This window comes from Siphateles boraxobius, unplaced genomic scaffold (genome assembly GCF_051911475.1).
Source record: "Siphateles boraxobius isolate OS27281-9 unplaced genomic scaffold, OSU_SipBor_1 16, whole genome shotgun sequence".
Lineage (NCBI taxonomy): Eukaryota > Metazoa > Chordata > Actinopteri > Cypriniformes > Leuciscidae > Siphateles > Siphateles boraxobius.
In genome coordinates this window covers 6,000,109-6,020,986 of record NW_027508766.1, presented here as the reverse complement: position 1 = coordinate 6,020,986, position 20,878 = coordinate 6,000,109, and the positions used below count along the sequence as shown (strand labels likewise).

The 20,878-nt window shown below is 39.2% G+C and overlaps 1 protein-coding gene and 1 long non-coding RNA gene across 2 annotated transcripts in view; both read left to right on the top strand.

The window, feature by feature from the left end:
* The window catches only part of rasgef1ba (RasGEF domain family, member 1Ba), an 80,541-nt gene that overhangs the window by 24,046 nt on the left and 35,617 nt on the right, over positions 1–20,878 (top strand). The window contains exon 3 of the mRNA XM_077231312.1: positions 6,566–6,616. Coding sequence (XP_077087427.1) covers positions 6,566–6,616 — 51 coding nt within the window. The remainder of the gene's footprint in view (positions 1–6,565; positions 6,617–20,878) is intronic.
* Positions 10,953–11,785, top strand: LOC143738941 (uncharacterized). Its single transcript, XR_013204091.1, has 2 exons — positions 10,953–11,472; positions 11,504–11,785. It is a non-coding gene; the product is annotated as an uncharacterized LOC143738941 (long non-coding RNA).

Below are 20,878 nucleotides of genomic sequence, written 5' to 3'. Positions count from 1 at the left end.
CATAAAATTGTAATACATAATTACAATTTTAAACACAGGTTTACAGGTTGCCTGGAACGCGGCATTACTACCGCTTCAAAGTGGGTGGGATTATGACTGATCGTTATAGTTTATCTGCTACTCGGCAATGTCTGCACTTCTAGTCCACTGACCTCGATTCAGTTGTTTCTTTTTCGGAAGTTTTATTCTTCAAGCAAGTAGTTTTAAAACAGGTGTTACATCGGTGGCTGTTACTGGCTATTTAAATCCAGCGGGTTTAATGTCTCGCACATACAATGACGCTGGTAGTGATGATTCTGTCTGTCGGACCAATCAGTGATCTGCAGTGTTTTCACGTCACATTTTAGTATCGGTACGGTACGCTTGGAACCTCAACAGATGGCGCTTTTCCACTGCGTAGTACAACTCGGCTCGGCGCGGCACTGCTCGGTTCGCTTTAGCTCGGTTGCTTTTCCACTGCAGTTGGTACCGCTTCAAAGTGGGTGGGATTATGACTGATCGTTATAGTTTATTCGCTCCTCGGCAACTAACAAGAGGAACGTCTGCGGTTCTCGTCCACTGACCACGATTCAGCCATTTCTTTTTTGGAAGTTATTTTTTCTTCAAGCAAGTCAAGCAAGTAGTTTTAAAACATTGGAGGCTGTTATTGGCTATTTAAATCTAGCGGGTTTGATGTCTCGCAAATACAATAACGCTTGTAGTGACTATTCCGTCTGTCTGACCAATCAGTGATCTACAGTGCTTCCACGTCACATTTTAGTATCGGTACGGTACGCTTGGAACCTCAACAGAGGTGGTACCATTTAAAGCGAGCTGAAGCGAGCCGTACCGTACCGTACCATGCAGTGGAAAAGCGCTACAAGTGAGCCGTGCCGAGCCGAGCCGTACCGTACCATGCAGTGGAAAAGCGCCAAAGCGTGCCGTACCGAACCAAACCGTACCGTACCATGCAGTGGAAAAGCGCCAAAGTGTGCCGTACCGAACCAAACCGTACCGTACCATGCAGTGGAAAAGCACCAAGAGGTGGTACCATTTAAAGTGAGCCGTACCGTACCGTACCATGCAGTGGAAAAGCGCCAAAGCGTGCCGTACCTCAACCGAGCCGTACCGTACCATGCAGTGGAAAAGCGCCATAATAAACGCTGCAAATGGATCCTCCTGACTTCGCCTCTTCACAACAGATGAGGGCACATGAGGTTTACATTAAGAAAATATAGACAAACTAAGTTGCTGCTGAAGCACACATGCTCACCTTTTGTGTTTTCAGTAACAGCTGTCCTAAAGTGGGAGTTTGAGTTCACCTGCTTTCACCCAACATAAACACAACTGACCTCACCACACACTAGGTTGTACTGAGTTACAGTAAGCAGCTGAACTTATTTATTTTACTTCAAAAACACAGCTCTCTTGAAGAGAGAGAGAGAGCGGTCAATTTTAGCAGCATGTGTGGCAGAATCCAGCTATTTATTGGGTGTTATGAATGGGGGCAGGGTCTGAAGGCTAATGGCGCTTTTCCACTGCATGGTACGGCTCAGTACGGTTCGGCTAGCTTCGCTTTTCCACTGCGTGGTGCGGCTCGGCACAGCACGTCTCGGTTCGCTTTAGCTCGGTTGCTTCTCCACTGCAGTTAGTACCGCTTCAAAGTGGGTGGGATTATGACTGATCGTTATAGTTTATCCGCTCCTCGGCAACCAACGAGAGGAACGTCTGCGCTTCTCGTCCACTGACCACGATTCAGTCATTTCTTTTTTGGAAGTTTTTTTTCTTCAAGCAAGTCAAGCAAGTAGTTTTAAAACAGGTGCTACAGCGGTGGCTGTTACCGGCTATTTAAATCTAGCGGGTTTGATGTCTCGCAAATACAATGACACTGGTAGTGACGATTCTGTCTGTCTGACCAATCAGTGATCTACAGCGCTTCCACGTCACATTTTAGTTTCGGTACGGTACGCTTGGAACATCAACAGAGGTGGTACCATTTAAAGCGAGCCGAAGCGAGCCGTACCGTACCATGCAGTGGAAAAGCGCCAAAGCGTGCCTTTACCGAACCGAACCGTACCATACCGTACCATGCAGTGGAAAAGCGCCATAAGGGAACTTTAAACTACTCATGTTTCATAGCCCATATGATGACAAAGCAAAATTGTTACACAATCATATTTTGTTAAAGTCCCTCTGTAGTCAATAATTTTATCCATTAAAACCCACCTTTGATCACCGAAATGACATATTTAATAATGATGGGATTTATGATTTATGGCTCTTTGAGGGGATCCGGATCTTGGCGATCTGTTCCTTTCAAAGAGCCGTTCAAAAGCCGTTCAAAATGGCTCTTTTTAAATATTTAGTCAGTTTTAAGAAGCCAGCTTGGGGGTATCTCAGTTTATCCTGTAAATAATCACTGGGAGGAATGATGAGTTGAGATTTGTAGTCAAATAATTAAAACTCAGATATCACACACCAATATCTGAGTTTGTATTATTCTGAAATATTGATTATTACCTCATTTGTCGTGTGTGGACTATATTCTATAGGGTTGCACAACATCCCTCTGCTTAAAAAGTGACATCACTATTTTGGATTTACCTTTAGTACAAAGTGTGTTTATGTGTAAAGCTATGTTGACTTACGTTATTCATACAATACCTCACAAATAAACATCAAAAACAAAGCCGGCTGCAATTAATTTCTGTGCAAAACAGCTTTTACAACAAACACTAACACTTCCACACAAGAACATTGTTATCACACAAGAACATTTTGATAAAGAAAAAAAATACGGCTCTTTTGGCTCTTCTTAAATATTTAGTCAGTTTTAAGAAGCCAGCTTGACGGCAGCGTGCACAAGTCATTGGCTCCGCTCCTACCCAATGACAGAGGCAAGTAGGGTTTTTTTTCCACTGGAGTAGGCTACTCACGTAAAGGATGCGCGCGTGCACAACTACTATCATCATGATGTTAAGCAGTAGCACCCCTGCGCTGGGTGCGCCCCTTCCCCTATAACTGAGGAGCTAATTTATGTGCATCTGTGTGAAACACGCATAGGAAAAAAGAACGGCTTCCATCGTTCATGTTTATGAGCCGTTCAAAAGAATCGGTTCGTTCAGCGAACGTCACAACTCTAATATTTAAACGTTGAAAAAAAATGTCTTCATGCCTTAAAATAGCTTGAATGTGACTAGTAGGCTATACACGGTACTATGAATATGCTAATTAGCCCTGCCTCCGCTCACTCACACCAGCTCAGAGATCCACTCGTTGACGATCACATGTTGACGTGATTGGTTACAAGGTTGTTTGTGACATCAGAAATCATCAGACACTAGCGATTTCAAAACGTGATTTTGAGACTGTCTTTGGTTCTCTACAGTTTTAAAGAGAAAATACTCAACAATGGTGTTGATTTTGTACATGGTTTGTCTTAAAGCATATTAAAAACACCACATAGACAAAGAACATTAAAAACTTGATTTTCACCACAGGGGGACTTTAATATAATTAAAAAATGCTTTAACATTGCAATAATGTAAATAATACTGTATAAGCTTTGTCATCATCAGTGATCACAGACAAGTGTGTCATGGATTCTAGGGTTGTGTTTCTCAGTTTTTTATGGTTTCTCAGATAGTGTGGTTGATAGATGGGGTAACTTGTAGTAGGAGTCACATCATCTCACGTGGCCATTGTAAGTGGGCGTTCTTTGTGGTTGATGTCGTTTGTAGTCTTGCACTATGCCCACAGAAGACCCCTTTGAATGTTTTCTTACTGATGCCATTGTAGAAATACTATATTTAAATGCACCTTTAAATGGGCCTGTTTCTGCTCTAAACACCAGGCTCTAGCACTTAGCTAATTCTCTATTCACATGATTTTGGAAATATCTTCAGTTTGACTGGCACGATTGCATTGCTAATTGAGGTTTGAATTTCAAAAGAGACACAACACTTCAGGTTGACCTCCCAGACATCCTTCAGCTGTCTGCACTCAGACAGAGATTTATAAGTCAATGTTGAACAGTGATTCAGATCTGTCTGTCTAAAGTCTAAACAACTGGTGATCCACTCAGTTGAGAAATCTCTCTTTGACCCTTTACCCTTTTTACTATTAATTCTATTCACATTTTATACAGTAAATTCAACTTCAGCCCACCAAGTTTGCTCAAATTTCACTTTGTTAAAAGCAATCACATCAATCATTTATTTAAAACACACACAAGGGGCCACCAGCTGTTTCATGCATTGGTTCATAGTTGTGGCTTATAAACTCATAATCAACCTGATGAGTTGAATTTATGTTTTGATAGTTTAATTGGCAGTTGAAGGGGGATGATTTCATGATGCTTGTCTTGTTTTTTTTACCATATTTTCAGAGTAAAAAGTCGATGCAATTTCCTGAGATAACATGTAGGTGAGCATCTGTTTTCCACACACAAGCACTGTGACAGAAAAGGCAATCATCTGTGTGATTAGAGGGGTCTGGTGCACCTGTGGCAGCAGCATAGATTCCCCCAGTGTTTCCATTAAAGCAGAAACCTCAGTAGATAAGGTTTGGCCCCTTCAGTGCCAGGGACTGATCTTCCAATGAGCAAACGGAGTGTGAAATGTCTGGTTTTTGGCACATGAGAATGCCAGGTACCTGTTCTGCCCTTCAGACTGTGTTGTTTGCATGGTTGAAGATTATGAAGATTACCGGAAAACTTGAATCTTGCCTTAGAGCAGCCCCGGACATGCTTGGCAGTTGTTGAAGCAAACACTATGCGTTAAAGCCAAGTCCTCTAAGCATTAAGGGCCATGTTGGCCTGAAGTTAGTCCCTACATGCATTTGTTAACACTTTGCAATAGGACTCTTTTTTAACATTCATACACTAGATATCATGAACTAATGAACCACAGATCTTTACAGCAGTTATTAATTTAGATTAATGATAATTTATAAATATATTATTGTAACTGTAATATATTCAACGTATAACTTATCAGTCAATACTAGATATTTCTTAATTATTGGTATTGGTTGATATTTAATTGTTCATGCTCTTTTCTTCCTATTTTTGCAGTTGAATTACCTTTGCTGTTATCTAACTCCAATTCAGATTTAATCTTTAAAAACACAATATTAAGTTATGTAAATGTATTGATTATTGTTATTTCATGTTAGATATTGCATTAACCTGGTTTTAAAGTGTTACCATTAATTCTGAGCGCAAAAATGTAGCATTAAAAACAGGATGTGGAACAGAAGATGGATTATAATTAATAGGCCGATGATGAATGATTCAGCCCTCAGATTATACATGAGATCACATTCTTTCCAGCTGTGCCAAACTCCAAAGTGCCTTCTGATTAAGTCAACATGGATTACCTTTATGAACCAGCCAACTACAAAAAATGCAAGACAGGACTTGCAACTAAAGTAGTTTGCTGGGGAAGAAGGATTGTTAGTGTAGCCCATTATGATTCCAGCCGTTGTATTAGTGGAATGGTTTTAATCACATGCATGACTTGCTTTGCTGCCTATTCTGTCATTTTCTCATTCTCTGCCGGAGCCAGCGGGTGCTGTAACTCAGCACTGTTGTTTTGTTAATTGCTTTGGATCACTGACCGATGGACTTGCAGGGCGAGATGCATTCTGCCATGTTGCCTCATTTGTTATTTTGAAGGTCTAGACTTTAATTTGCCAAACAAGCTTCTTTTTCATCTGTCTATACAGTCACACAATTTACATTTATCTTGACATATAGACACCTGCTCACACAAGTAATAACACCGCTCTTTTATTATAGTCATTATTCGTCAACCACATTCATTAAATAAGTTGTTAGATTTGGAGCGTCCTGCGTTCTGGACAACAGCCTGAGGAAACCTTGTACTGTGGAATATTACTCCACTGCCGTAACACCAGGATCAGTCTGATTTATTAATTATTCTCTCAAAGGTTGGTGTTGGCCATAATGATTGCTTAATTATGAAGCGGTTCAATAAAGCTCATAAAACAATCTCTCTTGCCAGTTTTATTATTATCTTGCCACTTTTGCAATTTGTCATGTGTCAGTATCATGACACAATGCACTAAGCATGGGAAATCATTTAGATACAATACGGTCCAAGTTAATGTTTGGATTCCAGAATTGGCTGTTAAGTAAAAAATTATTTTGTGGTGTGCAAAATCTGATTAATAAATCATTATTCAAAGCTCATTTAAAGGCAAACAATAATGCAATGGTCAACCATTTTTAAGCTTTAATTGAAATTTTATATAAAAACAGGGAACTGTGTATTTTTCACTATTTTCTTTCAAATCAGTCAAATCTGTCTTTTTCTAGTTGCAAAGCTTTCCAGCGCTATGGCTAAATGTGCTGGATGAGCCCTTAACTTGAGTTTTCAGTAACTAACTTTGTCTAATGGTTTTGTGTCAGCTTCTAATCTGGCTTTGCTTATCTGTGAACCATCTGAATCATGTGATGTTTACATCCTCATTTAATGTAAAAGGAAACTTAAACTTTGCTCATGACCTGTGTCAACTTTTGTGTTCCTCTATTGATTGATTGATTTTCTACTTTCTTTTGCAGCCTACCATATTTGGGACACTGATTGAAAAACAACTGGGGGATCACAATGCAGTAAGCAAATCAAATTGTCTTTATCCTGTGTGTATTAATGTTAGATGAAAAATTGAGCAACAAAAGATGTAATGGATAAAACATGGTTTTGACACATTTAGCCTTCATTCAGTGTGTTATTCTTATGCTTTCAGTTCACCAAGCATCTGGGCATTGCAACCACTTTTTATTTATTTATACAGTCACTGATAAAGTAGCTTTTCATTAACATAGATACTTGTTTCTGTAAATCCCGAGCTTGTGTTTAACCTTTGAAATGGAGAATCTTTTTGCTCTGGACAAAAGTTTCCCATTTTGCTTTATTGTTGGTCAGCCAGCAGCGATATTCAATCTTGACTAATTAACCACATCAGACAGAGTCGGTACAGAATCAGGAGGAATGCAAAGCTTGCCAAGTAGCAAATGTACAGTTACTTATGGAGCCAAGTGCATGAGTTACCAGACAGCTACATTATTTATTTATTATTTATTTATAAAAAATAATCAGTTTGTCATGTTTCCCCTTGATTAGTGCAGGATGTAAATCAAGAGCCAGAGGTGAACATTTGCACCACTTACATGTGTGTGTGGTGTTTACAAACAAAAAAATTGCATTTTATTAATTTATTAAATTTTTGCCTGCATTTTCATATCATTTATGATTTCATACTTAATTTAATTCATCAAGTTTTGTGCAAACCAGTATTCAATATACAAGTGGTTCATGTTATGTTAGGTTTATGTTCAGGGCTATGCAGCGGACGAACAGTTGCTCATTGAGGCAACTCTCTTTGAGTCCTGAGGATACTCACAGTTGGAGATCATATTGTATTCAGTAAAGTTTTAGGCACCAGGCATGCTTTTTCTGGCTAATGAAACCTGGGAGAATCCAACTTGCCCACAGACACACAGGAGGATCAAGGCCTAATATTATGCTAACATATGCGTGTCGAACAATGGCTTTCTCCATGGGACTGTGCACCAGAGTCAGTCCACACATGAGATCAGTGCAGAAGGCTTAACTCCAATGAGATGAGCTTTAAGGATTAATGCAGTTACAACGTGCCAAAAACCAAATTGATTTTTTTGCAGTGCTTTTGTTCTCTGCAAACTTACGTTTTAAGATCTCTCATCCACCTTCTCTGCTTTAACGCATCATCTGTTTGCTATAGGGATGAAGGCAGATCATGGCTGATTTGTTAAAAAAAAGAATGTCTTAAGAATGATTGTCTTTGGCCTTGTAGTTCACGGTGACCTTATATTCACCTCATGTGAGTGCAGGAATCAAACATTTTGACTTGATATTATAGACAACATGGATTTTAAATGATTTAGCTGTGTGCTTTTACAACAGTTAGTTCTGGTCCTTGAATTTCATTGGCTGTGTGATGCTTTAAGAGTCCAACATTAAACAATTTAATAATCAATCAAAAAGGAATTTATACCTGTATGTATGATATTACGCTGTAGCCACTTTGGACCAGCAGCTGTGGGCACCATCTTCTGGTCAGACGTGGGAATTCATTCGGCACGTGACTCTCACAGTGCATTATGGGTATTCTGTAGCCGTTGAGCTTACATCGGTTGTACACTCGTTATTGCAGTGCACTGCTGGATTGAATGAGTGCACTAATGTTCACTATGGTTTCGGACACAACTTCAAAAGGCTTTCCCCTTAAATAGTACCCTATTTAAAGGGTATAGGGGGCGATTTTGGACACAGCCAGTGGGTCATTGCCCCAAATTATTCATTCAAAAACACAGATTTATTCAGGAACTTTTTTTGCATTGCTTGCTCGGTGGTTAATTTGCCTAATCCGCAAATTTTCATGTGCCCCTCTTTAGAGCTATTTTCATCGGTGGAGCACAAATAGACAAAGTAACAGGCAATATTTTGTCTAAAATGTAAGTTATTAAATATTAGCTTTGTGTTTATTGTACTGTTGTATAAAAGCAATGTCATTAGTGCAATATGCTGGTGGTCTGTTTTATTAGCACATCTGTGATTATGTGTGATCTCTGGTGACATCATAGCAGCAGGATTGCAAGTTTGAAATTTCCTAAATATATTTAGTGTTTTAGAATTAGTAGTGTATGAAAAAATTGTTGTGGAATAGGAATATTTTCAGCAGTTTATTGGTTGACTTAGCCTGTTTGTTGCTAAATGCATAACAGACCGGACAATGTATGTTGTTGGTGCATATGGCTTTTTAAAATGAATTTAAGGTTGGACTTTATTTTACTTTACGTGCACTTTTTACAGTGTACTTGCCTACAAAAGTACTGAATAGTGTAAGGTAACTACATAAGGTTTAGGGGTAGGTTCAGGGTTAGTACCACTAATTAGTGGTATTACTAAGTGGCCTAAGTAGCATGTTCATGCGAAACAGGACTGTAAAACAAAGTGCTACCAAGAATCACATGCACAATGGTCATAGCAAGTGCATCAGAAGCGATGGACAATTTGTGTTGCATTAGTGTATCCTGAGCATTTGACTGATGATTGACTAGCTGCCAGAGGTTGTTAATTTTGGTTGGTGTCCCATGACAGTGGGAGGGCAGCACGGCTGGAGCTCTGGAATTTGAATCATTGTTTAGGAGTTTTGAGGGGAGGTGTCTGATTCACTGGACCAATCTTTATATTTTGAACACATCCATACACAGTCGGAATAATACAGTAGTGACCACCAGCATAATGAGCTGAGCAAACTCAGCAACAGACAGTTCACTGTATGACAGGGAATTTGGAACGTGTAGAAACAAACGTTAACTTCATAATGTGTTTTAAAGAGGGATATATATATATATAGTAGGGTTATAGTTTAATACGTCATACATTTACATTTATTCATTTAGCTGAAGCTTTTATCCAAAGCGACTTACAATTGCTATATATGCCGGAGGTCGCACGCCTCTGGAGCAACTTAGGGGTTAAGTGTCTTGCTCAGGGACACAATGGTGTCTCACAGTGGATTCGAACCTGGGTCTCTCACATCAAAGGCATGTGTCTTATCCACTGCGCCATCACCACCACATACAATATTTGGTCTGTTGGACGTTCATCCAACGTCTATGATAGAATGTTTAATATACTTTTTGACAAATCTCAAACTGTTTCTTAAAAATAGAATATTCATGTTTGTTTGTTTTTCGTTCCCCTCAGTTGTGTTTGTTTGAGTGTTTTTTTTTCTTCCGTGAGTTATTGGTTTTGATGCCCTGTGGGACCTCGTATTCAGTAGGTTTTTCTAGGTCACCAGTAGCTAACGTCAAAAGCATTTATTTGATGTCATGCGGCTGACTGCATTGCTATGGCAACAGGAAAAGCTTTTATGCCCAAATGCATCCTTTGAAACGGTGTCTTCAAAGGAGAAATCATTTTCAGGCAACGTTGCATCATTGATAATACCTCTGTGGTATATAGGCATATGTTAGTTTAACTAGTGATGTTTTACTTATTACCTCTCATGTTGAACAGTTCTGTATTTCACATGAATCAAGATTGTGCATGTATGTGAGAATTTGTTTCATTTTGGTCAGGAGTCAGGACTTCATATCTATTTTGACACAAATATGGAAGCTCATTTCTGCCACAAGAACAAAATAATTATTATCATTATAATTATTATTATCATAATTATTACATAAAATCTCATGATATCAAAAGTAGTAATTGAGATACTAATTAAAAATTTGAAATTATGACACAACGTACAACATACAAAACATATAACAAAACCTAATAGCAGATTTTATCACATTACCAATGAGCATCAGCAATTTTATAAATGATGAAAAATACTCAGAAAGCTTTATTTAAAGGGATAGTTCACCCAAAAATGAAAATTCTGTCAGTATTTACTCACCCTCATGTTGTTCCAACCCGTAAGACCTTCGTTCATCTTCGGAACACGAATTAAGATATTTTTGATGAAATCTCAGAGCTGGATCACTCCTCCATAAGCTTCTTCAGGGATTGAACTTGCCGGCCTCAAAGTTATTAAAGACATAGTTGTAACAATGTTCAGGGAAGAAGGAGGCGGGAACCGGCGAACATTTAACAAACTTTATTTAAAATAAAATAAACAAACTAAAATACCGCCAGCAGCCCCTCGCGGACGACTGCTGGCTTACTCAAAATAAACATAACGGCCAGCAGCCCCTCGCGGACGACTGCTGGCTAAAATAAAACACAAATACAAAAACCAGAACAACTAAAATCAGGCCTGTTCCTCTCTAGATCATTAATGTCGTCGCTCCCCCTTTATGCTTCCGCTCCTCCGTGAGAGATGCGAGACCGGTGTGCTATACAGGTGTTGCTCATTAGCAATCGCACCACCGGCCTCGCGCCGTCCTCTCACGTCCCTCGGCCGTCCCTCGCCACATACCCCCATCGCCCCTCACAGGCCGGGGGGGCACCCACGAGCCTGTGCCTACTCCCCCCCGGCGGCGGCGATCCCTGGGGGGTATGGACCGACAAGCCGAGGGAAACGGAGACGGAAGCATGAGGAGCGACAGATCGAGAGAGGGGAGAGAGGAAAAAAAAAAAAACATGGTCCGGTTCCCACAACGCGCTGCCATCATGGTCCTCCACCAGCTGGGCGATCTCCTCCGCGGTGCCTGGCGATGACGCTGGGTAGCCCTCGATGGACGGCTCGACACTCCTCCGCCGCCCGGTGGACGGCGACGGCTCCTTGGGATCTAGGGCAGACGGCAGGAGTCCCCCGCTCCCTGCTCCTCCCCTTTGCTGGTGGACGGCAGCAGGCTCCGGCCCACGGCGAGCGGCGGCGACTCCCCCGCTCCCTCCCGGACGGCAGCCGCCCCTCCAACTCCCAGGCGGCCGGCAGCGAGCTCGGCCGTCCCCCCGGCAACTCACTCCAGTGTACCGCCTCGAGCGTCCATGGCCGCGAGTCCCCCGCTCCCTGCTCCTCCCCTGCCCGGCGGATGGCAGCAGGCTCCGGCCCACGGCGAGCGGCGGCGACTCGCGCACCATGCTCGATGGCACCGCGGATTCCACACAGCGGCGAGGACTCTCTGACAGCGCGTTCCTCCCTCTTCCCGGGGTTCGGCACCAGTGTAACAATGTTCAGGGAAGAAGGAGGCGGGAACCGGCGAACATTTAACAAACTTTATTTAAAATAAAATAAACAAACTAAAATACCGCCAGCAGCCCCTCGCGGACGACTGCTGGCTTACTCAAAATAAACATAACGGCCAGCAGCCCCTCGCGGACGACTGCTGGCTAAAATAAAACACAAATACAAAAACCAGAACAACTAAAATCAGGCCTGTTCCTCTCTCGATCATTAATGTCGTCGCTCCCCCTTTATGCTTCCGCTCCTCCGTGAGAGATGCGAGACCGGTGTGCTATACAGGTGTTGCTCATTAGCAATCGCACCACCGGCCTCGCGCCGTCCTCTCACGTCCCTCGGCCGTCCCTCGCCACAATAGTTAAAATAGTCCAAGTGACTACAGTGGCATCAATCTTAAGTTTATCAAACGACGAGAACACTTTTTGTACGCAAAAAAACAAAAATAACGACTTTATTTCAACTATTCATGTCTCATGCCTCGAGTCAGTTCACTAGTGTAACAGCGCAGCGCTTCTGTTGTTGTACGTCATACGCATCACCCACATGACCAGCGTCGGCCAATAGTGAGCCTACGTGTGACGTAGCTCTACGCAATTACACTACGCTAACTGACTAGAGGCCCAAAGAGAAGGAAAAGAATAGTTGAAATAAAGTCAGTTATTTATGTTTGTTTTTGCGCACAAAAAGTGTTCTCGTATTCTAGTATTCTCACAAAAATTCTAACTAACCCCCTGAGGTCACGTGGACTACTTTGATGTCTTTATTGTCTTTCTGGACAAGGACAGTATACCGTACATAGATTTTCAATGGAGGGACAGAAAACTCTCGGACTAAATCTAAAATATCTTAAACTGTGTTCCGAAGATGAACGGAGGTCTTACGGGCTTGGAGCGACATGAGGGTCATTAATGACATAATTTTCATTTTTGGGTGAACTAACCCTTTAATGAAGTATCTATCCATTTAATTTTTGTAGTAGGCAGACATACTTGTGATGCATGCTTCAGCTGGTTGAGAGAAATCCAGGAGGATTATCATGGAGTCTGCCAGGCTTTGGTGCGCTGCCAACTGATGCAATGCAATGCCGCTCAGTCAATCTAACGATGATGCATTATGTAACGAGTCAGAACTTGTCATTAAGCCCTTCATTTGGTCTACGTATATAGCAGTGCTTCTCTCAAATCATGACCTAAAAAGAGTTTTACAAAAAAGAACAAAAAAGAACAACAACAAAAACAATGCTGAATGCAAATAATAAGATGCAACTAACCATACAGTAGTACATCATTTGGATAACTTGATCATGTTGTTGTTTTGTTGCAAATCCTGTCCCTTGAAGTTAGACAAATAACCAACATACCAACATCCTTAATGATAAATAATAATGTTTTATTCGGGGCCAATTATATAAATAAACATTTAAACTACTCTTCAACTTTGAGGTTGGTAAGATTTATGATTTTATTTGATCAAAAATAAAGTTTAGCAACCCACTTCATTACTCAACATGATCCTTCAGAAATCATTCTAATATGATCTGATTTGATGCTCAAGAAACAATTATTATTATTACCAATTTTGAAAACAGTTTTTTGTGGAAATCATGTTGCAAATTTTTCATGATTCTTTGATGAATAGAAAGTTCAAAAGAACAGCATTTATTTTAAATAGAATTTGTAACAAATACAAATTATTATAGAAATATATATTATATGTATACTGTGTATATGTATGTGTATATATATATATATATATATATAAAATGTATATTAATAAATATATACATAAAATTAAGAAAGAATAAATTTTTTGTTACTCATGTATGATAAAAACATTTGATGTTAGATTGCCACTTGATTGCCATTGGTTCCTAAAGCAAAACCAGTGAGAAGCACTAATTTAGAGCAACTCTCATCTTTACCCTCTTCTTCCTTCAGACATGTTCCTGTTGTTCTCAGGTTGAACATTCCTGTGGTAAGCTTCATGGAAGTTAAAGAGACATGGTATATTTGTATGAATAACCTATGAGCGTGCTTCAGATTTAATGCAAGCAGAATGAGGTACTTGGATGTCAAATGACCAGCTGGTGCTTCAGCGCAATGTGATACACTGTGATCAAGGAAAGCAAACCAGGAAAGCAAGTTTCTCTTTCTTATAAGGTGTTTGTCTTTTTAGAAGGGAGGTGCCATGTTCTTAGCTTTTTAATCCCAAGGCCTGTACTTGAAGTTACCTGAAGTAACATTTCTGTGTTTTTCTACAGTATGTTTCCTTAATTCTTCTGCTGAAAGCATGTGCCCTTTTATCACTAACAGTGTTTTTACAAAAAAAATGCAGTGTTCACTTTGGCCCACAGCCTTTATACAATAAAGTCAATTTATCTTCTCGTGAAAAAGATTTATGTGTCTGTCTCTGACAGCAAAGCTTTTGTATTAGTAGTGTTGGCACAAACACACTCTGCAGCAGATCACATCAGCACAAAGATGCTTAAAAAGAGTAGAGTGTCTACACAGTGATTTGACCAACCCTGTGTCAAAGGAAAATAAATAGGAAGGCTTTAAATTTACACTGCATTGACACTGTGAAACAAAGTGTTTGGTTTTGTGTGTGTGTGTGGGTAGGGGGGAAGCACCTACATGCTAGCTGCTCTGCTCTTAAAAATGGGGCCAAGTGACCTTCCTCTGAGGATGTTTGTTTTCCAAGGAAAGGCTGCTTTGATGACTAACTGACTCAGCGCTTTTGTACAGGCTGCGTTATGCCCATGTTATTGATGGGTTATCACAGCCCCCAGCTCCCCCTGCAATGAATTTCTCCCATTTGAACTGTAATAACAAACAACCTTTTGTATTTAATGACCTAGAACTGTGATGCAGTGCATCTTTAATAATTTACATCTTTGTTCAAAATGCGTACGTGTTTTGAAAACAGAATTGAGGTCAGGGGATGAATACAGTGTTCATGTATGTTTAATACGTTTATTGCCAAAGACACGTCCCACTGGAAAACTAGATCTATGTGATCTGTGACCACAAGTCATTTTGAAGACAAAATACTTATGTTTATACATTTGACTGATGTTTTTATCCAAGCTGTACATTTTATCACTCTGTGTGTGTTATCTAGGAATTGAACACATGACCCAAGCGTCACATTAGATGAAGTCTGGAAATTTCCTAACACAGCTTAGCAGTCCTGAAGCTCAGCAAACAAATATAGATCTCATGTGAAATGCCTTTCACGCAAGGAATGTCTAGGAGTATCTATCAGACAGCTCACTGAATCTCTATAGTGTGATTCTGGATGACACACATTATCTTTCAGTCTTTATTGGCTGCTCAAATCGCTCTTTGTTATATTATTTGCATGCCTCGAACCTCTTCCCACTTGCATGCAGCTATCCAGAAGGAAACGACTTTGGCTTAGAAACTTATGGTCCTGGCTTAGAAATAACACTGGCCAAGATAGCATTGAACAGTTTAAGAGGATTAACTAAAATCTAAGGGGTTATCTGATTAGGCAACACAACCTTTTTTTTTCAGAACTAATGTAACTTTTGTCAGTGTTTAGAACAGGGCTTAAAAACGGAAAAATAAATAAATCGGTTCAGTCTGAACAGAATTAGTATTTTAGAGTTTCTGTTCATGTGTTCCTTCTGTAACATTACAGTTCTGAAAAAAATACCTGTGAGTAAAGTTTTTTTTCCCTATATATTATACCAGAGCTTGAATAGAGCTTTATTCTAAATAGCTTTATACTAGAGCTTGTGACTAAACATCGTAACTCCAGCAGATCCTCAAACCTTTTGCAAGACCTCATTCAGTAGTTCCACCTGAGTTGATAAAAAGTGATGAACTTACTGCCTCAGATGCAACTGTTAATGACTAGCAAAACACAACATTCCGACATTCGCTGGTGAAAAAACTCAATTTGAACTTGATTTAGCAAAAATGTTATATATAATGACACATGCAAGTATCTGATCATACATAAAGCCACAATACTAACTTTGACAACATAGTGTTTAATTATTTTTTTAAAAAGTGGTTCTTCACTAACCTGCAATTTTCGCTGTTTCAAAACAAACACCACAATATTACCTGCCATTCATTTTCATAATACTTTAACATTTGGGGACATATTCTCGGAAAAAACTCCTGAGATCCAAAATCTAATGCCAGTGACTTGACAGCTGAGCACGGTATTTCACTGACGTTGGATGTGTCAGTGTCACATTTGCAAAGGCCATATTTGAACTCATTATTGGTAGACTGTCCGGCAGATTGAACTGAGAAAGAATTTAAACAAGTTTTAAAAGTTAATGATGTGGAATTCACTGCCTTTCTTTCTACATCGACTGGTTTCACCTGATGACAATCACATGTCCATCAGATTCACTTGTAGCACATTATCATTCTACAAGCTCATAGGAAAACCCCTTAATCCCACTAGTTTTCAGGCTCCTTGAACCTGCATTTATTTAATAGCTGTCATGTGTCCGATTACATTTTCACAGAGAGAAATAGTAAATTTACCCTTGTGAAATCCCCACGTTCTCTTTTCATTTCCTCTTTCTTTGAATTCAAACAGAATTAAAGTTGTAGACAGTTTAGTCAACCAAATTTAGCCGTTAGCAGATTGGAAACCTCGGGACATGGCATTATTGCATACATTTCTCTATGAGGGAAGAAAATAACTTTCCATGACTCAAAATGTACTCAATCTGGATGAACTTCTGGGTGAACTTCTTGTATTTAGGAAAGCACTTTTAACAAGAGAAAATGCAATGTAGAGGGTTTATTCATGAATAATTTGCCTTAGAATTTGCAACATTGTGTATTAGAGTAGATAAATTGAGGTATGGCTTAACCTAACTAAGCAGTGTACGCTTTAACCGAGGCAATAATGGTATGTTTAGCCTGAAGGATTTATTAAAGGTTTCTTTTTTCAGATTCTTTGCTCTTTTCTTTTCAGTAAAAAGAGAAAGATAATGTTTTATTCATGCTGTACCATAGCCTGTGGCAAGCAAAGACATTTTTTGTGTGAGATTAGATATGTAAAGTCATTTGTTAAATTGTTCTACAGGATAATAGGCTTCATATTTGCATGCCAGCATTGCCTTTGATTGCTTCATGTTTACAAATCTTTCAAAGACAAACTGTAAGTCTGCAGCAGCAGATAATCACTTTCTTCTCCTGTGAGTATGAAAAGCTGACCTGTATGGAAATCTGCACTTTGCATCCATTATTATTTTGGGAATTTTATCCTTCTTTAATTTGAAAGGCTTTTTAGGTCCTGTTTGATGACACAAGGAAAAAAATAATAATTCTTTATTGTAAACAATTTGCCTCAACTATGTACACAAATGAGCCAACACTTTATGGCCACCAGCCTAATATGCTTTTGGTCTTTCATAAAAATGCCGAGATGTCCTGTGGTATCTGGCACCAAGACTTTGGCAGCAGATCCTTCAAGTCCTGTAGGTTGTGAGGTGAAGTCGTGGATTGGACTTGTTGGTCCAGCACAGCCCACAGATGCTCAATTAAATTGAGATCTGGGGAACCTGGAGGCCAGGGTAACACCTTGAACTCTTCATCATGTTCCTCAAACCGTTCTTTTACAATGTGTGCAGTGTGGCCGGTGCATTATCCTGCTGAAAGAGGCTTGATGAATATTGTCATGAAGGGGTGTACCTGGCCTGCAACAATGTTTAGGCAGGCGGCACATGTCAAATTTACGTCCACATGAAAGGCTACTGTTGGTAAATTCTTACGACTGCTGACCCAGAGCAACCGACAAGCCTTGCCATTTCAGAGATACTCTGACCCAGTCGCTTTGCCATAATATTTTGACCCTTGTCAGAGTTGCTCAAATCTAGATCACCTAGTTTTGAGTTCTTCAGTGTCCAGTTGGAAGACAGATATTTGTTCTTCACTCAGGAGACTGTTACTTCAGATATGCAATCTTTAATCTCTGGCGAGTGTCATGCTGAGATCGTGAATGTGATAAACTCCACCCACACAATAAAATTTCCCCTTTTTCTGGCTAAAATATTAAGTTTTCATGGTAGTACTGGGAGACAAAGAGAAGGCCCACATGTGAGATAAAAAATGAATTTGAGTGTTTCTAATGTTCAGTTTGAAATGCACAAATGAGGCTCTTAACTGGTAATTGGTGTTTAATAACAAGTAAATTGAGTTTGACTTGAATGTGTTGCATGGGGAAACTTTAAAATGATAAACATAATAAGGTAATTAGTAACTAATCTTATGCTAAGAAGATCAAGCTCTAAATATCGCATGTGAGATTTATGCCATATTTTTATATTTTATGCATGTGTTAGAATCCATTAAAAAGCTTTTGATCAGTTTTTTATGTTTTTTACTGAACCAGAGCTGGAGGATTCACAGTTCAGTCATTCTTTAAAACTTCAAAAAAGGTTTGCTCTCATAAATACATAATTGTATGACTCATTTGTTGACTCTAAGCAAAATAAATGTAAACCATGGCAGTTGAATTCAACTTGAAGTCAGACAAAGCATGATACATCAAAGAAGAGGGTTAGAAGATATTGTCCCATCATCATCATCATCATCATCATCATCATCATCATCATCATCATCATCATCATCATCATCATCATCATCATCTACTATTGAGTGACAAATCAGATTTGTAGTTATTTTGCAAAAAAAACAGTTTATTTTTGACCGTGTGAGAGACTCAACTGTATATGTTCACTTATAAAATGAAGAGAAAAAAACACCCCATTTGAATGAAAGGCACACATGTGACACAACATTATTGGTCATAAAAGGGGTCAGTTTCAAATACATTAAACTGACTGTGACTTCACATAAATTGATGTTTGAAGGAGATGAAGGTAATGGAGCACCTGGGTGTCTTGAGGTTGTCTTTTTATACATGCTACAAATCAGAGGAAACAGACATTTATTCTGTCCATATGTGAATGATTGATGTCTGAAAAAGATTTTTTTTTCATTGCTCTCGATTTTTCCCAAAAAATAGTACTGATTTTGCATGAGATGGGCGTAGGACAGGCGTAGCAGACCTGACTTTCTCTGTACACGCGTGAGTGTGTCAGTGTGTGATGAGAAGATGAAGAGAGAGCAGTCGAGCAGACAACTCTTCCCAAGGCAATAACAGTTCCCTCGGGTGTGTGAGTGAGAACAGAGAGGACAGGTGCAGGGGCCGACTGCGCTCTCAGCACTGTGACTAATGGAGCTGAGAGGCAGATATGCCAGAGACAAGAAGGAAATGATGAGAGGAGGATGGCTCTGTGGTTGAAGGGGAGTTGAGTGACTTTGACTCGTGGGAGTGTGTCTTTCACTCTACACCCTGCATGAAGTGACTCTCACTGTCAAGTGATGGGCAAATTACATTGTTACTGTAAATGAAATCTAGGACCGCATCCGTGGGTATTTCAACATGAAGTTCTTATATACAGAGAACTGATTTTTAGGGATGTTTTAGTGGTGATTCCCAACAGGGGTACCTAAGGTTCCACGAAACTTTAAGATTAAAACTTAGTTTTCTTACAACTGTAAAATATTAGAAATACATTCAATAGAAATAAATTAGAAAATAATACATTAATGTCATGATTTCTTTCAGTTTGTTTTTAAGAAAAGAAAACTAAATATATTTATGCATTACTGTGAATTATTTTTAGCAGAATTCAGTTATTGATACATTTTCTGACTTAATATTACTGACTTTATTATATTCATAATATTACATAATCATAATACATATTTAATAGAATTAAGAATATCGGCCATATATGTCAATATATCTGTAAAAATATATTCCGTTTTCTTTTCTATATGTGTGTATATATCTACACACATTATACAGTATAACAGTATATTTACACACACACACACGTATAAAATATAACATTATTGTTGTTGTCAGATGTCTTAAGAAGGAAGTTTGGAGGAAATTCTAATGGCCAAATTAAATACACAAACATTTAAAAACCAAATGTTCTCTGCAGCAGACACAAGTAAATTGGTCTCAGGAGAATATAACAAATAGGGTTGGAATACTCTGATTTACAGCCAAGCGATAAAGAACATTCTGGAAGTTAACATATTGCACAATTTGTGTGGCATTTTATAATAACCCAAACACTGATCAGACAGGGACAAATGAACCATTCCTCAAACATTCACTGTCATTGTAGGGAGAGAATGCTGTGAATCTCCATTGTTTTTTTCCCGCTTAGACTTCAGAGAGTTTTTCTGGAGGTCTCACTGGGGACACTGGCACAGCTTTTACTGCTGTCTGAATAGCAACAGATGAGAGAAGGGGGAGACTCAAAAATGATTACTGTCAAATGTGTGTGAGTGTATGTGTGCAAGCACTTTGTCTTCAAGCCTACTGAAGCATATAGACACTTCTCTTCTCAATCCTCTGTCTGTCTGACTCATAATGAGCTCATATTCAGTTACATCATAGCGAATCAGCCCTTTGAATCCAATAGGTAGCCGCTGGCTGAGAAACTCATTCACCCACCAACTGCTAAATTTGTGAGAGATTTATTGGCTTTTTGATATGTGGAAATAATTCTCACGGGTTCCATGCCACAAAATCGAGCTGGCTATGGTGTGGATGAGAAAACATCCTATCTTTTTTCTCCTCCTCTCTGTTGAGTCTGATTGACGTGCTCGAAACTCTGAGCCAAGTGGCTATTGTCAAACTTTGCCTATATGTCTGTCTCTACAGGTTTTGTGTTAGGGTTTAGTGTGCTGATTCAATATGGGAAAGTTCAGCTAAAGGCCTCAGTTATGGGTTATTAAAGCCATCAGACAGTTTCAATGAAAAAGTAGCTTCTCTTTGTTACTCAGATATTGCTCTTTAGTTTTGTTGAGGTTCTTCTACAATACATTTAGTTTTGTTTCCATGGTAAAATGCTACAAATAAACATCCATGTAAAAAATAAATAATGACTGAACTAATAAAACAAGATGCTCTAAAAAATAAATAGATATTGTATATTATACAAGACTACGAGACTTCTTACAGGCACAAAAAAAGTGAAATCACATTTCTCCCATTTTAGAGACTTTACATTGGCTTCCTGTAAAGTTCAGAATTGATTTTAAAATTGCTCTTTTTGTCTACAAGGCTTTATCTGGCGTTGCACCAAAATATATTGTGATCTTCTGATTCC